At 39.6% G+C, this 18996-nt stretch overlaps 1 protein-coding gene across 4 annotated transcripts in view; it reads right to left on the minus strand.

The window, feature by feature from the left end:
- The window catches only part of PCCA (propionyl-CoA carboxylase subunit alpha), a 385844-nt gene that overhangs the window by 107005 nt on the left and 259843 nt on the right, over positions 1–18996 (minus strand). For all 4 annotated transcript variants that reach the window (XM_036297141.1, XM_036297140.1, XM_036297142.1 and 1 more), the window contains one exon: positions 18037–18139. In XM_036297141.1, the coding sequence (XP_036153034.1) occupies positions 18037–18139 (103 nt within the window). The remainder of the gene's footprint in view (positions 1–18036; positions 18140–18996) is intronic.

The raw sequence follows: 18996 nt of genomic DNA on the forward strand, positions 1-18996 counted from the left end.
TATAGATCTACAAGACCCTAAAAAAAAGAAAGAAAAAACAGGAGATGTGTCACTATTTAAAGTGTTTCATATATTTGTTGAGTGGAAGTGATTTTTAAAAATAATTAAATAATTAGCCATGGTTGCACAGTTAACTTTTTCCTGATACATAAAGCCAGGATTTTGATATTTAGTTAGGATTCTTGAGTAGTTAATAAAAACCAGCAGGAGTTCAAAACTTTGAACATACTGATTTGACAAAAATATTCCATTGAACAGTCATTATTTAGACAATGAAGTGATAAAGGAAAGTTATATTAAGGATTTGGAATATCATCCCAACAGAATAAAGTAGTCTTGGTAGCTATCTACCAAGCCTTTCTAACTTCCTGTAATTGGTTCTGGTGAGCTCATATAATCATACTAGAGGCCCAGTGCACGAATTCGTGCACCAGTGGGGTCCCTCAGCCCGGCCTGCAGGATTGGGCTGAAATTGGCTCTCTGACATCCCCCAAAGGGTCCAAATTGCAAGAGGGCGCAGGCCAGGCCGAGGGACCCCACCGGTGCACAATCGGGGCCAGGGAGGGATGCAGGAGGTTGGCCAGCCAGGGAGGGACCGTGGGAGGGCTCCAGGGTGTGTTAAGCCCATCTTGTTCAGTCCTAATCAGCCAGACCACAGCAGCAAACCTACTGTCGGAGCATCTGCCCCCTGGTGGTCAGTGCACATCATAGCAACTGGTTGACTGGTTGGCTATCTGCCCCCTGGTGGTCAATGCACATCATAAAAGCGGTTGAGCAGCCTTAGCATATAATTAGCATATTACGCTTTGATTGGTTGAATGAACAACCGGACGACCGGATACTTAGCATATTAGGCTTTTATTATATAGGATTGAGCAATCACACTTTTCCTTTTTTTTTCTCTAAAGATTTTTTAACTGAATTTTTAGAGAGAGAAACACTGATCAGCTGTCTACTGCACACCCCCTACTGGGGATGGAGCCTACAACTGAGCATGTGCCCTGACCAGGAATCGAATCAGCAAACTTTCAGTGCACGGGATGATGCCCAACCAACTGAGCCAAACTGGCCCGGGTTTAAGGAACACTATTAGATATGACAATAGGCGACAAGCTTCCTAAATAGGGGAAATCCAATACTTCAACTTTTTTTTTGCAATATGTACAGAGGGAAAACTAATACCATCCACACTTGCTAAATTTAGAGTTTCTCCCCATTGCAGAGAGCTCAATAAAAAGAGGACTAGCCATCTGGAGGCCCGGGACTTCTAGTTTTGCTTTCTTATTTACCAAGCAACCTTGGATGAGTCACTCAATCTCTCGGGCCTAATGTGCTCTACTGCTCAATGAGGAGTTGGCTTAAGGAGCCAAATTCTTATAACTCCTGGAAAAAGTTCCTTCAAAAATTGAAAATAGAACTAACATATGATCCAGAATTTCACTTCTGGGTATTTATCTGAAGGAAATGAAAACACTAACTTGACAAGATACATGCACCCCCCCCCCCCCGCCATGTTCATTGCAGCATATTTACAATAGCCAAGATATAAAAGCAATCTAAGTATCCATTAATGGATGAATGGATAAAGAAAATGTCTGAGAGAGAGAGAGAGAGAGAGAGAGAGAGAGAGAGAGAGAGAGAGAGAGAGAATGGAATTGAATGGAATTATTATTCAGGCATAAAAAAAGGAAATGTTGCATGGATGGAACCTGAGGGCATTATGCTAAGTAAAATAAGTCAGAGAGAGAAAGATAAATACCATATATAATCTCACTTATATGTGGAATATAAATAAATGAATGGATAAATATATAAAAACAAGTTCATAGATACAGAGAACAGATTACCCAATCTAGTTCTAGTGAGGGTGGAGGTGGGTAAATGAGAGAAGGGGAGTCTCAAAAGGTATAACTTCCAGTTATAAAATAAACAAACTATGGGGATATAATGTACAGCATGGTGACTATAGTTAATAATATTATACTGTATATGTGTAAGTTGCTAAGAGAGTAATCCTAAAAGTTCTCATCACAAGAAAAAAAGTTGTAACTGTGGTAACGAATGTTAACTAGACTTATGGTGATCACTTGTAAGATGTACAAATATTGAATCATCATATTGTATACCTGAAACTAATATGTTATATGTCACTTATACCTCAATTAAAATTTAAATAAAACAAAACAAAATGTATACTCAATTCAGAATTATTTAAAGTTAAGGAGTGAAGGTATGCAGAGAGAAAAGAAGAGTGTTGTCCATGGGAATAGGGAGGAAAGCAGTCACTGAACAGTGACCCGGCCGGCAGAGGCAGAGCTGGCCTGCTGAGCAACATGGCCCTTTACACCAGCCTGAGGTATATAAGCCAAACCATGTCCTGATTGTCACTGCATCTCAGTATATGCACACTGAGGACAGGCATGCTAGTTTATTACAAGTCTCTAAACTTTAAGAATAGTCACAATGATTTCCTGAACAGCAGTAAGAAATTGTATGAGATATTATGCATCTCTGAAATCTCACCCTCCACCTGCCTTCTTTAGGTCTCAGATTGGCCATTATTTCCACCCTAAAGCCTTCCACAACCACCTCCATGTCCAGGTTAGGGCTCCCCACACTGTTTTCTGCAGTGACTGTTTCTCCCTGTCATCACTCACCTACTGTACTTGACTGACACAGCTTTTGTCCTTGTCACCCTCAAGAGATGACAAATTCTATGAGGAGTCAAACATTATCTCTCTTGATTACCATTGGTTCTCCAGGACCTAGATTATAGGATGTACTCAATAAACAGCTATCCTATCTAATAAAAGGGTAATATGCAAATTAACCATCATTTCGTGACAAAGATGGCGGCGCCCATAGTGGCCGGGGCGGACGCTGTTGGCATTGCCCTAGCAATGCGAGCCAAGCGTCCGCTCCTCAGCTGCTGAGAGAGGGGAGGGGCCTCTGGCCAGAGGCCAGGGCGAGGGATGATGGGCTTGCAGTGGCGTGAGCCTAGCTTCCCTGACCCAGCCGTGCAGAGGGAAGGGAGGACCCAGAAAAATGGATCTTCCCAGTTCCAGATGCTGATGGAGCCAGAAGAATGGATCTTCCCAGTTCCTGACACTGACGGGGCCTATGGGTGCCAGGGCCCTCTGCCCTCAGCCCCCAGTCGCAGCCTGGCAGCCCCCTGACCACAGTGCGGATGCGACCAGTGTGGCACCATGGTGGGGGGGTCCGGCAGGCACACTACAGACATCAAAGCACTGCCACCACGGCCGCCTCCCTGCGCAAAAGTAGTAAGGTCTGAGGAGGTGGCTCCTGAGGCGCGGCTCCCGCGGCAGCTGATGCCCACCGTGCCGGCAGGGAAGTGGCACCTGGGAGCCTCAGTCCCAGAGTACCCGAGCTGCCGGGCATCACGGGCCAGGGCCCTGAGGAGGCCCCAGGACAAGCATCTTCCTGGAGGCTGCACGGAGGGAGGGGAGGGGCCTCTGGTCAGAGGCCTGGGCGAGAAACGCTGGCATCTTTGCAGGCCGGGCTGAGGGGCCCACCTCCCTCCCCCCACCTCCCGCACGAATTTCATGCACCAGGCCTCTAGTTAAACTATAATACAACTGAAATGATAACTGTGTAATGGCTATAAATCTATCAAAATTCATCTAATGCAGGGGTCCTCAAACTATGGCCCGTGGGCCACATGCGGCCCGCCGAAAACATTTATCCGGCCCGCCGGGTGTTTTTGCCGCCACTGCCTGTCCTGCTTAGCAGCCAACTCGTCCCCGGCCCGCAGTGCGCATGTGTGGAATGTCCGAGGGACAGTGAACTGGCCTCCTATTTAAAAAGTTTGAGGACCTCCGATCTAATGGTTGAGTAACTCAGCAAAGGCACTTCAACAGTTTGCTTTGCTGTTCTTTTTATTCATAAATAAGTTTAAAGAGCCAATAAATAGCGTGCCAAATCAATAAAATGTTTTTTAAATAAAATTTATGGTAGAAATTTTACCAGTGCCCATAACAGGGAACTATACTACTCTGGATGTTTTATAATGGTTTATAAGATTGAACTGATTCAACCTTAATATCTGGTGTCAATATTTTTTTTAAATACTTTCATTAATTTCAGAGAGGAAGGGAGAGAAACACAGAAACATCAATGATGAGAGACAATCATTGATTGGCTGCTTCCTGCATGCCCCCCACTGGGGATCGAGCCTGCGACCTGGTCATGTGCCCTTGACCAGAATCAAATCTGGGACCCTTCAGTCCATAGGCCGATGCTCTATCCACTGAGCCAAACCGCCCAGGGTTCTGGTGTCAATATTTAAAGCTTTATTCTAAATAAAATTCTTCAGAAGGTGGCTGAAACGAAGGGATTACTAAAATCACTTGAAGGCTTAATTATAGTATTTGCCAACTCTAATATAGTAACAAACAATACCATTTAGTGTGTTTCATTTCTGAAGTAACTTTATTTTACAACCTATTTTTTTCTACATTTAGTCTCAAAACAACTTACTTGATTCTTGAGCACAACATGACTGAGTCATTCAAGAGCATACAGGTGCAACTGTGCACCCAATTAGACAAGCAATTTTCCAGATTATATGGCCAGGACCCTCACCTTTTTAGGAAAACTCAGTCCTAGGGTTCAAAAGTGCAGTACCATGCCCACTGAAGAGGGCTACATTTTTAAAATAAACAAATCAAGCTGTGCAACATCACTCTTCAGACTTGATTTTTCTACAACCTCACTTAACTAACCCCCTCCTATCAGACATCAAGCTGATTTGACTGCGCTTGCTTTGAAGGATATTCTTTAGCTTCAAGTGATGTCATCACATTGGAAAGTAAGTTACTTTTGGACCTTCCTTAAATCGAAAATCAAGTGTAGGGGAGAATAACTCCATCCCACAGTGATGACTTAGGAGCCATGAAAATCACTATGAGTTCTGAGACCCCAAGCAATACTTTTGGGGGAAGCTCTCATTACCTTTGCTATTAGTAAGACATACCCTTCTCTACCTCCTCTATATAGTAATCTCTCTGGTACTTCATATATCTAAGGAAGGGAAAATGAGAGGCTGTGGGAGGGGCTCTCCAAATCTGTTCTTACCCAATTTTCTCTTTCTCATTCACTCACTGTATAGTTCTTTTTTTGTTTTTTCTAGTTTCTTAATTTAGATAAATGGATAACTAAGTGATTGCCAACAACTACCTCCAAGTTCAGAGCGCTAATTAAAGGAGTTTCAGTAACTGCCCTTATACAGGGTGAGGCAAAAGTAGGTTTACAGTTGTGAGTACACAAAGCACAAAGTTTATTCTTGCATTAGTACTTATTAATTATTGTGTTATTTTCCATACGAACAATTGCAAGCCTACTTTTGCCAACCCTGTATGTGTAATGCCAGAGCTCTTTATTAATGAGCCAGCTGTTCATCTGACTACTTCCCTAGATCACGTAGGCCTTGCAGGAGTTTCTTGGTAGGTGATTAAAATCCCATATTTCAGCAGTCCCATGTCTTCCAGACCCTTCTACTGCAGTTTTGAAGTCTCTTTTTTGCAGGTTTTTTAAAAGAACAGAATACATATATAGAATTCAAGATTCAAAAAGTACTAAAGTGACTTCTAGTATAAGGTCTGTGTCTTTCTCTCTCATTCTTGTCATCCATCCAGCTCCCCAATTCAAAAGCAGTATGGTTGTTCCTTGTGGCTCCTTCCAAGCATAAATACATGCATTCTTTTTTACACAGGTGAACGTACATTTCTTTTGTCACTTCATAAATCAGCATAGAGAATGCTCAGATCCTTTTTAATGACTGCACAGAGGTTCGATGGTATGGATGTACCACATTTATTTAATTCTCCCATTGTGATGGGCATGTCAGCTGTTTCCAATCTTCTGCAATTATAAGCAATACTGCCATGAACATTCTTGTACATCTCCTACATGTGAACATATCTGATAGTATAATTCCATTTTGTCAAATTGCTCTCCATGAAGGCTGTATAATTTATACTCCCACCAATAATATATAAGGGCCTATTTTTCTACAACCTTATAAAGCTAGGAAGTTACCAAATTTTTTATCATTGCCAACACATAGGTGGAAAATGGTACATTAACTTGAATTTCTCTGTGTGCTTTATCACGATTTTGCATATGTGCAGAAGCCATTTATAAGTCCTTTGCTGTAAAGCGTCTTTGAACATTCTTTCACCTGGGTAGTTGGTCTTGTTCATATTGATTTGTAAGAGTTCTTTATATACTAAGAACATTCCCCTCTTTTCCCACTAAAATCAGCTGCAAATTTTCCCTCTGGCCTGTTGGCTTTACTTACAACAGTTTTATGTTTCTTGAAGAAAAAATTAACTTTTTAAAAGCAATTACCTGAACTTATTTTCTGAGTAATTTTTTCTCAAATGGAAAAATAATTTAACCAAGGAAACAAATGTTTCAGCCAACGGGAAAATATTTCATGTTAATACAATGTTATGTTTTTCTGTTAAAAAAATCATCAACAGAAAATACTTTCCTCAAATAGGATAACATTTCTGTTGCTTTGTTTAGTAAACTTTTTTAAAATGGTGGGATTGGTGGAGAGTTTAAGTAAAAAAATTAACCAAACAGAAAAGCAGTTTATGCTAGGAGGGTGGGAATGACTGGGAAGAGGTTAATGATGGGAAAAGGAGACATGTAATATTTTAAACAATAAAGAATCTTTTAAGAAAGTAGTTTACATGATCATAACAGTTAGTGGCTGTCAAAAGGAAAAAAGGTTTTAAGTAAAAAATAATTTGCATGTCTTAAAAACTTCAATTTTCTACTGTTTTCACATACTATAAGGCCATTTTCTAAATACAATTGCAGTCCTTTAGTATAAGCCCCTAATAGTATTTTGGTATTCATTTTTTAAAAATAAATCTTTATTGTTCAGATTATTTCAGATGTTTCTCTTTTTCCCCCCCATAGCTCCCCTCCACCCGGTTCCCACCCCACCCCATGCCCTTACCCCCGCCATTGTCCTCTTCCAAAGGTGTAAGATTTTTGTCCAATCTCTTTTTCCCGGACCCTTCAGACCCACTTCCTCCTGAAAATTGTCAGTCCACTCCCTTTCTATGCCCCCACTTCTATTATATTCACCAGTTTACTCTGCTCGTCAGGTTTTTTTATTGACTTAATTTTTAGATTCACTTGTTGATAGCTATGTATTTGTTGTTCATAATTTTTATCTTTACCTTTTTCTTCTTCTTCCTCTTCTTAAAGAATACCTTTCAGAATTTCATATAATACTGGTTTGGTGGTGGTGCACTCCTTTAGCTTTTCTTATCTGTGAAGCTCTTTATCTGACCTTCTATTCTGAATGATAGCTTTGCTGGGTAAAGTAATCTTGGTTGTAGGTTCTTGCTATTCATCACTTTGAATATTTCTTGCCACTCCCTTCTGGCCTGCATGGTTTCTGTTGAGAAATCAGCTGACAGTCGTATGGGCACTCCCTTGTAGGTAACTAACTGTTTTTCTCTTGCTGCTTTTAAGATTCTCTCTTTGTCTTTTGCCCTTGGCATTTTAATTATGATGTGTCTTGGTGTGGTCCTCTTTGGATTCCTCTTATTTGGGGTTCTCTGTGCTTCCTGGACTTGTAAGTCTATTTCTTTCACCAGGTAGGGGAAGTTTTCTGTCATTATTTCTTCTAATAGGCTTTCAATATCTTGCTCTCTCTCTTCTTCTGTCACCCCCATAATTTGGATATTGGTATGTTTGAAGTTGTCCCAGAGGCTCCTTACACTATCTTCATATTTTTGGATTCTTTTTGCTTTTTGCTTTTCCGGATGGGTGTTTTTTGCTTCCTCATATTTCAAATCTTTGACTTGATTCTTGGGATCCTCTAGTTTTCTGTTGGATCTCTGTATATTATTCTTTATTTCAGTCAGTGTATGCTTAATTTCTGACTAGTCCTTTTCCATTTTTTTGGCATTCTCATTAAGATCCTTGAAGGTCTCACTAAGTTCCTCAGAGGTTTGTAGGAGATTTTTGAGTAACCTTATAACTGTGGTTTTGAACTCCAAATCCAGTAATCTGCTTTCCTCCATTTCTTTCATTTGTGACATGTTTCTTTGTCTCCGCATCTTGGCCACTTCCCTCTGCTCTTGGCACCTCCGCACCTCCTACCCAGCCTCAATGCACTTTTTTCTTTCCTTCTAGTTGTAGAACTTCCACTCAGCCAGCTTTCCCGTGGTTCTGGATGATCGCTGTTTTGTCTATTAGTTGTAGTTTCAATGTGGTTGTGGGGGGCGGCATGTACAGGTATATACCTTATGCTGCCATCTTGGTTGTCTGATCCTGGTGCATATAGTATTCATTTTTAAAATATGTTTTTATTGATTTTTAGAGATAGAGAGAGAAAGAAAGGAAGGGAGGAGGAGAGAGTGAAACACAAATTGGCTGCCTCCCACATGCCCCCTACTAGGGATTCTAGGCCCTGACTGGGAATGGAACTTGCAAACTTTCAGTGCATGGGACCACGCTCAACCAACTGAGCTGCACTGGCCAGGGCTATGGTATTCATTTTTAAAGGCTATTTTTCTTTTCTTTTCTTTTGTTAATCCTCACCTGAGGATATTTTTTCCAATGATCTTTTAGAGAGAGTGGGGAAAAAAGGGAAAGACAGAGATAAACATTGATGTGAGATAAACACCTCAATTGGTTGCCTCTTGTATGTACCATGACCAGGGCCCAGGCCTGGGAGGTGCCTGCAACCAAGGCACCTGCCCTTGATCAGAATCGAACCTGGGACCCTTTGATCCACAGGCCGACACTCTATCCACTGAGCCAAATCAGCTAGGGCAAAAATATTCTTTTCTTTACCTGTCAGCCTACTATTTAGCCATACATTTTAACAAAAAGCCTACATTATAAATGTAATAGTGAACTGACTTTGTTTGCTGAACTCCTTTTCATGTTCAAGAATAAGAGTGTATTCTAAAAACTAACCAGAGAGACCAAAGGACAGATGTGATAATATTGTATTTTTTTCTAGGCATTTGAAAATTATTTCCTTAAAAGAACCAAAACTCTTAGTCTCTATAAAAAGTCCAGTCACCACAAATGGGATAAAAAGAACAGAGATTATGATGTAAAATGCAGGTATGAACTAATATTAAAATACATTTAAGACTGTTTACATGAATATTTGAAAACAAAGAAAATGTTATTTGGTACATGAGATTATTTACTGATATATGCTGAGTTCATTTAATTCTTAATCTTTATGCAATGTTATATAAAAATACTTATATAGCTCTACTTAAAACCACATTTTTCAAGTGCTATCTAAACATGAAAACAAATTGCTGGAATGTTTCCTTATTCAAGAAATCTAGAACAAAATACATGAGAAAGGGTTGGCTATATTTGAGAAAGGAAACCTCAAACAATGCATATATAATTATTTCTTATTATGCACCCATATGTAATTATTATTTTTCATTCTATGTTCATCACCATATTCTTTCTTTAAGAAGAAAAATATAGGGCGGTAATTTCAATGATATGAATACTACAAAACATTCCCTTCCCTTCACCACAGGCATCTAAAGATGAGACAGTTTTACCTCAACCAAACTGAACATTATTAAGAAAACAAAATGAAAGCACAAACTCTTTTAGATGCAAAATCTTATCTATCTCAAACCTTGTATTGCTCTAAAAATTACTTGTGTAAAACTGTAACATCACTGCTAAAAGTCAGTATTTTGAATTTTAACACTAATTTGAAAAATAGATTAATATCTACACAGATAGTAAGATACTAAAAATGCTTTCTAACATCTATTCTAATTGTGTACTTTTAAAAAGTGGGTACAGCCCTAGCTGGTTTGGCTCAGTGGATAGAGCATTGGCCTGCGGACTGAAGGGCCCCAGATTCGATTCCGGTGAAGGGCACATGCCCGGGTTGCAGGCTCGATCCCCAGTAGGGGCCATGCAGAAGGCAGCCAATCAATGATTCTCTCTCATCATTGATGTTTCTATCTCGCTCTCCTTCTCTCTTCCTCTCTGAAATCAATAAAAATATATTTTTTAAAATGGGCACATTGTGTACATAATATTGTGTACATTTTTTGTGATTTACTCATGTTCTTGCATTGCTTTCCATGATTCCACTAAACAGTATGACTTTCAACATATCACAAAGAAAATTCTTTTTATCATGTAACAAAGTATTCTGGTTAAAATAAATGTATTATTCCTTGTAATAACAATGATTTAACCACAGAATGGCAGAGCTAATTTCCCATGACAGTGCTATAAATTTCTCAGAATTTTGTCTAGCAAAACTATTTTGTAAAGTTAGATACAAAGAGGTACTTACTAGTTCATGGGCCTTCGAATCACACTGACCTGGGTTTTATTTTATATTCTACTAGGGGCCTAGTGCACAAATTCATACACCTTGAAAGTAACTGTGGGTCGCAAGGCTGTGATGGGCAAAGGGGCCGGTCTTGGCCCATCCTCCGTGCCCCCCCACCCCGGCACCTCCCACCATGGCCCCCGGTATCCTGTCTGCCAGCAGCCCCATTCCCGCTGCCACTGCTCCCACGCACTGACGGTGCCAGCCCCGCTCGCACCCACTGACAGCGCGGAGCGCTTGGGGCTGGTGCCAGCAGCGGGTGCAAGCAGCATCTGCTGCCCCGATTGCTCCTTCAGAGCAGGGGAGGTGGAGAAGCCCTCAGGGGAATCAGGGCCAGCAGCCGCCACTCACATCCACTGACGGCACCTAGCGATTGGGACCGGCGCCGGTTGTGGATGTGAGCAGGGCCAGCGCTGGCAGTGGGTGCGAGCAAGGCCGTCACTGGCAGTGGATGCAAGAGGAGGCTGCCGGCCCCAATTGCCCCTCAGGAGCAGGGGGAAGTGGAGAAGCCCTGAAGGGCGATCAGGGCCGGCAGCCACTGCTCGTACCCGCTGATGGCGCCAAGCTATCGGGGCGGACACCGGGTGCCAGCAGCGGGTGCGAGTGGGTCCAGCACTGGCAGCAGGTGCAAGTGCCAGGCAGTACCATGGCATGTGGGAGCAAAGAATTTTCAGTTACCACCAGAGGCTTGCCCTGATGACAGTGACTGGCACCCCGCCTTGGTCTGGTGCCCCTGCTCATCTGCTCCACCATCCCGCTGCTGCCAAAGCCCATTACGTTCCGCACTCTGCTGCCTGCTACTGACGCCCGCCATGTCTCATGCGCGCGCCCTGGTGGTCAGTGCACATCATAGCAACCGGTTGATCGTCTGTTCCACCGTTTGGTCTATTTGCATATTAGGGTTTTATATATATAGATACTCACAAGCTATGTGACTTCAGCTCTCTTACTTAGTCTTTTTTAACATCAATTTCCAAACTCATCTGTAAACTGGGACATAATGTTTATGAATTCCTTACCACAGTGCCTGGGCAAGGCACATATTTAATAAAACAGACCAAAGCAACCTGTTGCTTTGTGAAAATAATTTTGAGTAAGCTAATATAAGTATCAAAAGCAACAATGCAACTAAAACAAGACAGGGGAATCCTCTTCTCACTCTACTGTTTAAAACAATTAAAAATGAAATTAAGGATGAACCCTGGCCAGGTGGTTCAGTTGGTTGGAGTGTAGGCCCATATACCAAAAGATTGTGGGTTCAATTTCCAGTCAAGACACATACCTAGTTTGCAGGTTGGATCTCTGGTTGGGGCCCATACAGGAGGCAACTGATTGATGTATTTCTCTCACATCAATGTTTCTCTCTCTCTCTCCCTAAAAACCGAAAAAACATATCATCAGGTGAGGGTTAAAAATAAGAAGAAATTATTATCTATAGAAAATATCTCTGATTTTTCAACGAACTATGTTTTCTTATAAGAGTTTTATTGTTTTACCTCTTATTTTTTAATGTTTTTTATTGATTTTGAGAGAGAGAGAAGAAGGGAGAGGGATAAAGAGATAGAAAAGTCGATGAGAGAAGAACATCATTGATCGGCTGCCTCCTGCATGGCCCCTCCTGGGATCAAGCTTGCAACCAAGGTACATACCCTTGACCAGAATCGAACCTGGGACCCTTCAGTCCACAGGCTGATGCTCTATCCACTGAGCCAAACTAGCTAGGGCGACCTCTTAAATTTAAATATTTTATCCATTTGGGGTTAATTTTGGTATATAAATTCAGTGTGAGATAGGGATCCAACCTTATTTTTTATATGTAGCTACCCAGTTGTTCCACCAACAGTTGTTGAAAACACTATTCTTCCCTCATTGATTTATCTTGGCACCTTTATGAAAAATCACTTAATCTTGCCCTAACCAGTTTGGCTCAGTGGATAGAACGTCAGCCTGCGGACTGAAAGGTCCCAGGTTCGATTCCGGTCAAGGGCATGTACCTTGGTTGTGGGCACATCCCCAGTGGGGGGTGTGCAGGAGGCAGCTGATCGATGTTTCTCTCTCATCGATGTTTCTAACTCTCTATCCCTCTTCCTTCCTCTCTGTAAAAAATCAATAAAATATATTTTTTAAAAAATCACTTAATCTTTATGCAAGTATTATACTGACTTAATTACATGATAGTTTTCTAGTAAGTTTTGAATGGGTTAAGTGTAAGTTCTCCAAATTTGTTCTTTTTTTCAGGATTGTTTTGGCTGTTCTGGGTTCCTTAAGTTTCATGTGAATTTTAGTACCAGCTTGTCAATTTCTGACAAAAATAAAGTTTGGATTCTGATAAGAACTACACTGAATCTGTACACCAATTTGGGAAGTAATGCCATCATAACAGTATTAAATTTTTCAATTTATAAATGTAAGATGCTTTCTCTTTATTCAGATTTTATTTAATTTCTTTTTTAAGAGTCTGTAGTTTTCACAGTATAAGTTTTGCCCTTCTTTTGTTAAATTTATTCTAAGTATTTTATTCTTTTGATGCTCTTGTTTATGGAATTTTAATAATCTTATTTTTGGATTGTTACTGAACGTAAATAAAAATAGAATTAATCTAGTATTCTGTACCCTTGCTAAACCTATTTATACTTGTAATAACTTCTCAGTGGATTTCTTAAGATTTTCTACATATAACATGTGACTTGCAAAGAGATTTTCATAATTTTTACTAATTATAGTTGGTTTGCTGCACAGAACTGCCTTTGAAGAAGTGGATCTCTGCCATTTAACTTTTAATATAAATATTATCAACACATAACTTACTTAAAATTGGAAAATGAAAAGACTCTGTAATTTAAAACTGCAAGAAAGTTTTACAACTATTAAAAAGTTAGTTTTTTGGAGATTCCAAAATGGTGGTGGAGTAAGTGGAAGCTACACTGACACTCTCCCAGGACCAAACTGGAAATACAACTAAAATATAAAAAAACCACCCTGAAAAATCAACTGAAGACTAGCCAGACAGAACCCTGATAATCAAGGGTGGAAAGTGGAGACCTTATAAAGACTGGTAGGAAGGAAGAGGCATGAAAGGGCTGGCTGGGCTCCCACAGACAGCAGCTGAAGTTCCAGAGGGATATCTCAGCTGTGGGTGATTCCCACTGAGAATTCTGGGCTCTAAACCCCAAACTGGGCTTCCCAGCCCAGAGCATCAGAACTGAGAAAGGTGCCTGTGAAAAGCAGCAGGGTTGCTGTTTGCCCGGAGAGATGGATGGAAATGCTGGCACCTTTTCTTATGCTTATTGGCCATTTGTATATCTTCTTTGGAGAAATGTCTATTCAAGTCCTTTTAAAACAGGTTGTGTGTTTATTTGTTTTGCTATTGAGTTGTTGGAATCCTTTATATATTCTGGATAATATTCCTTGTCAGATATATACAAACTAGAGGCCCGGTGCATGAATTTGTGCATGGGTGGGGCCCCTCTGCGTGGCCTGCGGAGATCGGGCCGAAACCTGAATCTAACACTGCCTGCAGCTCCTACCTGCCACTCCTGCTCATCCCGGCCCCACTGCACCTGCCACAGGCTCACACCCAATCAGTCCCGATCGGGAGAGGCTCGTGCTGCCACAGCAGTGCTTGCCAGCCGTGAACCCTGAATCTGGTGCCCTCCTGAAGGGAGTGGCCTATGGGACCAGGCTGAAACCAGCTCTCCAACATCCCCTAAGGAGTCGGGGATTGCGAGAGGGCGCAGGCCAGACTAAGGGACCCTACCAGTGCATGATCGCGGAGGGACCGTGGGAGGGCTCCAGGGCATATCTGGCCCATCATGCTCAGTCCCCATTGGCCAGACCTCAGCAGCAAGCTAACCTACTGGTCGGAGCGTCTGCCCCATGGTGGTCAGTGCACGTCATAGCAAACGGTTGAGTGGCCTTAGCATATTACACTTAGATTGGTTGAACAGTCGACCAGTCACCAGACGATTGGACACTTGGCATATTAGGCTTTTATTATATAGGATATTTTCTCCTACTCCATGGATTGCATTTTCACTCTGTTTATTGTGTTCTTTGATGCACAAAAGTTTTACATTTTGACGTAGTCTTAATTTATCTTTTTTTCTTTTGTTGACTGTGCTTTTAATGTCATATTCAATAAATGATCATCAAATCCAATGTCATAAGGCTTTTCTCATGCTTCCTTCTAAAAGTTTTATAGCTTAAGCTTTTACATTTAAGTCTCTTTTATTAAAAAATTATCTTTAGCCGTAACTGGTTTGGCTCAGTGGATAGAGCGTCGGCCTGTGAACTCAAGGGTCCCAGGTTCGATTCCGGTCAAGGGCATGTACCTTGGTTGCAGGCACATCCCCAATAGGGGGTGTGCAGGAGGCAGCTGATCGATGTTTCTCTCTCATCGATGTTTCTAACTCTCTATCCCTCTTCCTTCCTCTCTGTAAAAATGTCAATAAAAAATCCTCACCTGAGGATATGTTTAAAAAAAAATTATCTTTATTGTTGAAAGTATTACAAATGTCCCATATTTTCCCCATTGACCCCCTCCACCCTGCTCCCACATCCTCCCAGGTACATTTAGGTCTTTATAACATGTTTAGTTAATTTTATATTTGCTTTAAGGTAGGGTCAAACTTCATTTTTCCTTTGTTTTATTTTTATTGACTGATTGATTTATACATACTTAATCCCTTCTCCTTTTCCACCCAGCCCAGCACACCCCCTCCCGTAGTATTATCTGTTTAAAAGACTCCTTTCCCATTGAATGGCTTTGGCATTCCTATCAAAATCATTTGACCATATAACGAAGGGTTTATTTCTGGGCTTTCAAGTCTACTCCATTGGTCTGTGCAACTGTCTTATGCCAGTACAACACTGTTTTCATTACTGTAGTTTTGTTTTAAGTTTTGAAATCAGGAAGTATGAGCTCTCCAACTTTGTTCTTTTTCAAACTTGTTTTGGCTATTTGGGGTCCCTTGAGATTCCATATGAATCGTAGGATGGATTTTTCTATTTCTGCAAAACTCCAAGGGATTTTGATAAGGATTGTACTGAATCTGTAGATAACTTTAGGTAGTATTAACATCATAACAACATTAAAAGTCTTCCAATCTATGAACATAAAATGGCTTTCCATTTATATATGTCTTCTTTCATTTCTTTCAGCAAAATTTTGTAGTTCCTAGTGTAATGTAGTTTCCAGTGTACAAGTTTTTCTCCTCCATAATTAAGTTTATTTCTAACCATCTTATTCTTTTTTTACGCTATTGTAAATTGAATTGTTTTTTGTATTTTCTAAGTCTTATATAAATGGTATCATCCAGTACTTATGTTTTCACAATTTTCTTTTTCTCTATTATTATAGTGCATATATACATACTAAAAGTGTAACGACATGTAACAGAACAACAGACAGCAACTTCAGGATAGCTCTCACCTCTAGGGAGGAAGAAGGTGGAAATGGGATGATGTACAGAAGGAATTTAGCTGTTATCTATAATTTTTTTCTTTTTTAATAGGAAATCATAGTAAGAAGATTTGTATATTTGCTGTGCTTTCCTAATTTGATATATCTTACAACTAAATGTTTTAATTAGATAAAAGAAGTGTGAAAACATGTGGTATCTGAAGCATTACTGTGGGCTAATAAGCAAATATGACTTTGCCTGGACTACCTCTGGGGTCATTAACCTAGACTGTCACCTCTAGGCTAATTCATTTTCTCTTGGCGTGGCACTAGGTAATCTAGAAAACCAAAGCAAACAGTCACAGTTCTCCCCTCGAAGGCCCTAAAAGCAGCGGTTCTACACTGTTAAAATCTTCATACCGATGAGTCTTTACTTGCTCCACACAATTGAATTTGACTCCTTTCATAATACTGATGTCAAATGAAATTCAACATAAATATGCTTTAGAAATAAGAAATACACTATCAGGAGTACTCTCTTTTCATTAGGTTTGATGTTTCTGATAATAGCTAAGGCAATAAATATGGGAAGTAGATTTTGATACTATATAACAAGGTGGATATTTTCTGGGGCAATTTTTCATGCATTAATTTTGATGTTTTTAAAACAGCCCTACTTTCTTCATGAGCTAAAAAGTGAAACAGGAGGTAACAATTCAAAGACACCACTTGAACTGTCAGGCCAATGGCCTCTAGTTTTCCAACATGGAATCTAAACAAGCACAGAGAAATAACAGTTCTAAGAAGTAACCAGGGCGGTTTTCTTATTAAGCCAAGGCACAGCTTAGAAAAATAGCGTGTTGGGGTATCAGATTACCACTACAGTGGTGACTCACAAATTATGCTAAAGTCTACCTTTTTGTAAAGTTAACCTTCCCAAAGGAAAATGCTACATAATAATATTAATAGTCTCCACTACACAACATAATTTGCCACTCAACCTGATGCATGGTTAACTGTCCACTTACAAAGCTATTCTTTAAAACAATCACATGGAAAGGAGGAATGTAAAGTTCCTCACAAAATATATTATAAGACAACTGTTTAATTCCATCACAGCTTTCATTTTAAGAGAGCTGAGTGAAACATCTTTTAGCAACAAATACTTTAGCAGTTTTGGCATATAGAATGAATCACAGAATTTAAACAAAATCAAGGAGACTGCCCTTAATCATGAAGTAATCTCATTTACTTGTGATGCCACCACATAAGGAAATCAGCTTCTCCAGTGTAGCAACTTAGCACTTATCTAGCACACAGCCGGCACAGTCTTGCCTAAGTATTTGTTGAATAAATGAATTCTCATTAATTCTTGACTTCCGGCATTTTCTAGCTGGGATCAAGAAACTGCCATGCACCGAAAACCTCAGCAGGTCTTATTCCAGTGAAATTGTATTATTATGATTTTCATATCCTGTTTAAATCTTTTGACAAAAAGTCATTTTCCCCAAAAACAAAATGACATTTCAATGCAGCTTAGCCATGAGAAAAGGAATGTAAATTAATATAATATTTATTGTGCTAACTGTATGGTAGTTTCTGGGTTCATGCTGAAACTAAAAAAGGACACATGTTAAAATAGAAACTTCATGGTTTTTTCTGGCAATCTCAAACAACAGAATTTAAGCATATTACTTATACCACAGTACAAACACTAAATCTTATTGTAACATTGCTCAGTACAGACAAGAATTAAACTAAAGCAGTTTTGCCGTGGGTATCATCCTAGGGTTTTAAGTTCTTCAAAACAAAAGGAATGTCATCATAAGGTAAATTTAGTCTCAAGAATGTCTCACAACATGAAATCTCAAGAAAATGTTATATGAGGCTTCAGATTATTATTTTAAAAGAATGGTGACCTACCACAGCTATCATGCATTTGGAATTATAATTAAAGATACTCTTCTTTATTGCAAAGCCAAAAGTATCTCAATAACAAAAAAAAAAATGAATCAGGTGTCAGGAGGTAGGTTTAGAACGTGACTAAATCTAGGAATGTCATTTCCTAATTACCATCAGAGAAAAAAAATTCCATTTACATTCAGCTTCCTAAAGAAGATGAAACAAATACAAAGCTATGTTATATATTCAAAAGATGTAAGTCACTGCAGACGTTAAAAGTTATTTCAAATATTCATAGATAATTTCAAAATTACACCACCCCCAAAGAAAAAGAAAGAAAACTTACAGAGAACGTTTTCCCATTGTTTGATGCTACAGCAGTATGAACTTCATCATTCAGTTTTATTGAAAGCTCCCAGTTAGCCACTTGTGGTTTAACAATAGGCACTCTGAAGTAGAAAGAAAAGAAAAACAGTTAATAATTTCATATTTTTATCTCTCAGTAAACTGATTTTCTTTTGAGATTAAGTGTACAGAGTAAAACTGCCAAAGACTGTATTTCAGAACATTTTATTTTAAAGGTTCTATCCTTGGAAAAAAACTAGAGAGATTAAAAAAAAAAAAACCACCACAACAATAAACCCATACACAGACACTCCAAGGACAACAGCAGTCATTCTGGGATAATTGTGGTACCATCATCTATTTGAAGTACCCATCTAGTCTATGAATTCGAGTCACTTTATTTGTGACAGTCCTTCAAAGATTAACCTTCCTTAAACAATATTCATTTCTTGTCAATATTTGGTTACTGCCCAAACTGTTTTTAAAATACTACAATGCTAGTTCTTTCTTTTTTTTTACTGAGTTTGCAAAAAAACCCCAAAACTGTACATAATTAGCATATACTCCTTGGTGAGTTGGGACATATTTATTCGCTTATGTTACCATCACCACAATCAAGGTAATAAACATCCCCATCACCTCCAAAACCTTCCTTTTGTTTTGTTTTTTCATTTGTTTGTTTTGATAAGAATACAGTATCACTAATGCTTGTTGTAACACACAGATTTTTTTCTTGTGCATGATCAATATTACATAGTGCAGAAAAACTGGGAGAAGCAACCAGAAAAAAAAACATTTTTAGAATACAAATATTCGGCACATTTATTTTATTTTTTGTTAACCCTCACCAGAGGATATTTTTAGAGAGAGTGGAAGGGAGGAGGAGAGAGAGAGAGAAAAAGAACAATGTATGAGAGACACATTGACTTGTTGCCTCCCGCATGAGCCCAGACCAGGGCCA

Source organism: Myotis myotis, unplaced genomic scaffold, assembly GCF_014108235.1.
Source record: "Myotis myotis isolate mMyoMyo1 unplaced genomic scaffold, mMyoMyo1.p scaffold_m19_p_3, whole genome shotgun sequence".
In the NCBI taxonomy this organism is placed as follows: Eukaryota; Metazoa; Chordata; class Mammalia; order Chiroptera; family Vespertilionidae; genus Myotis; species Myotis myotis.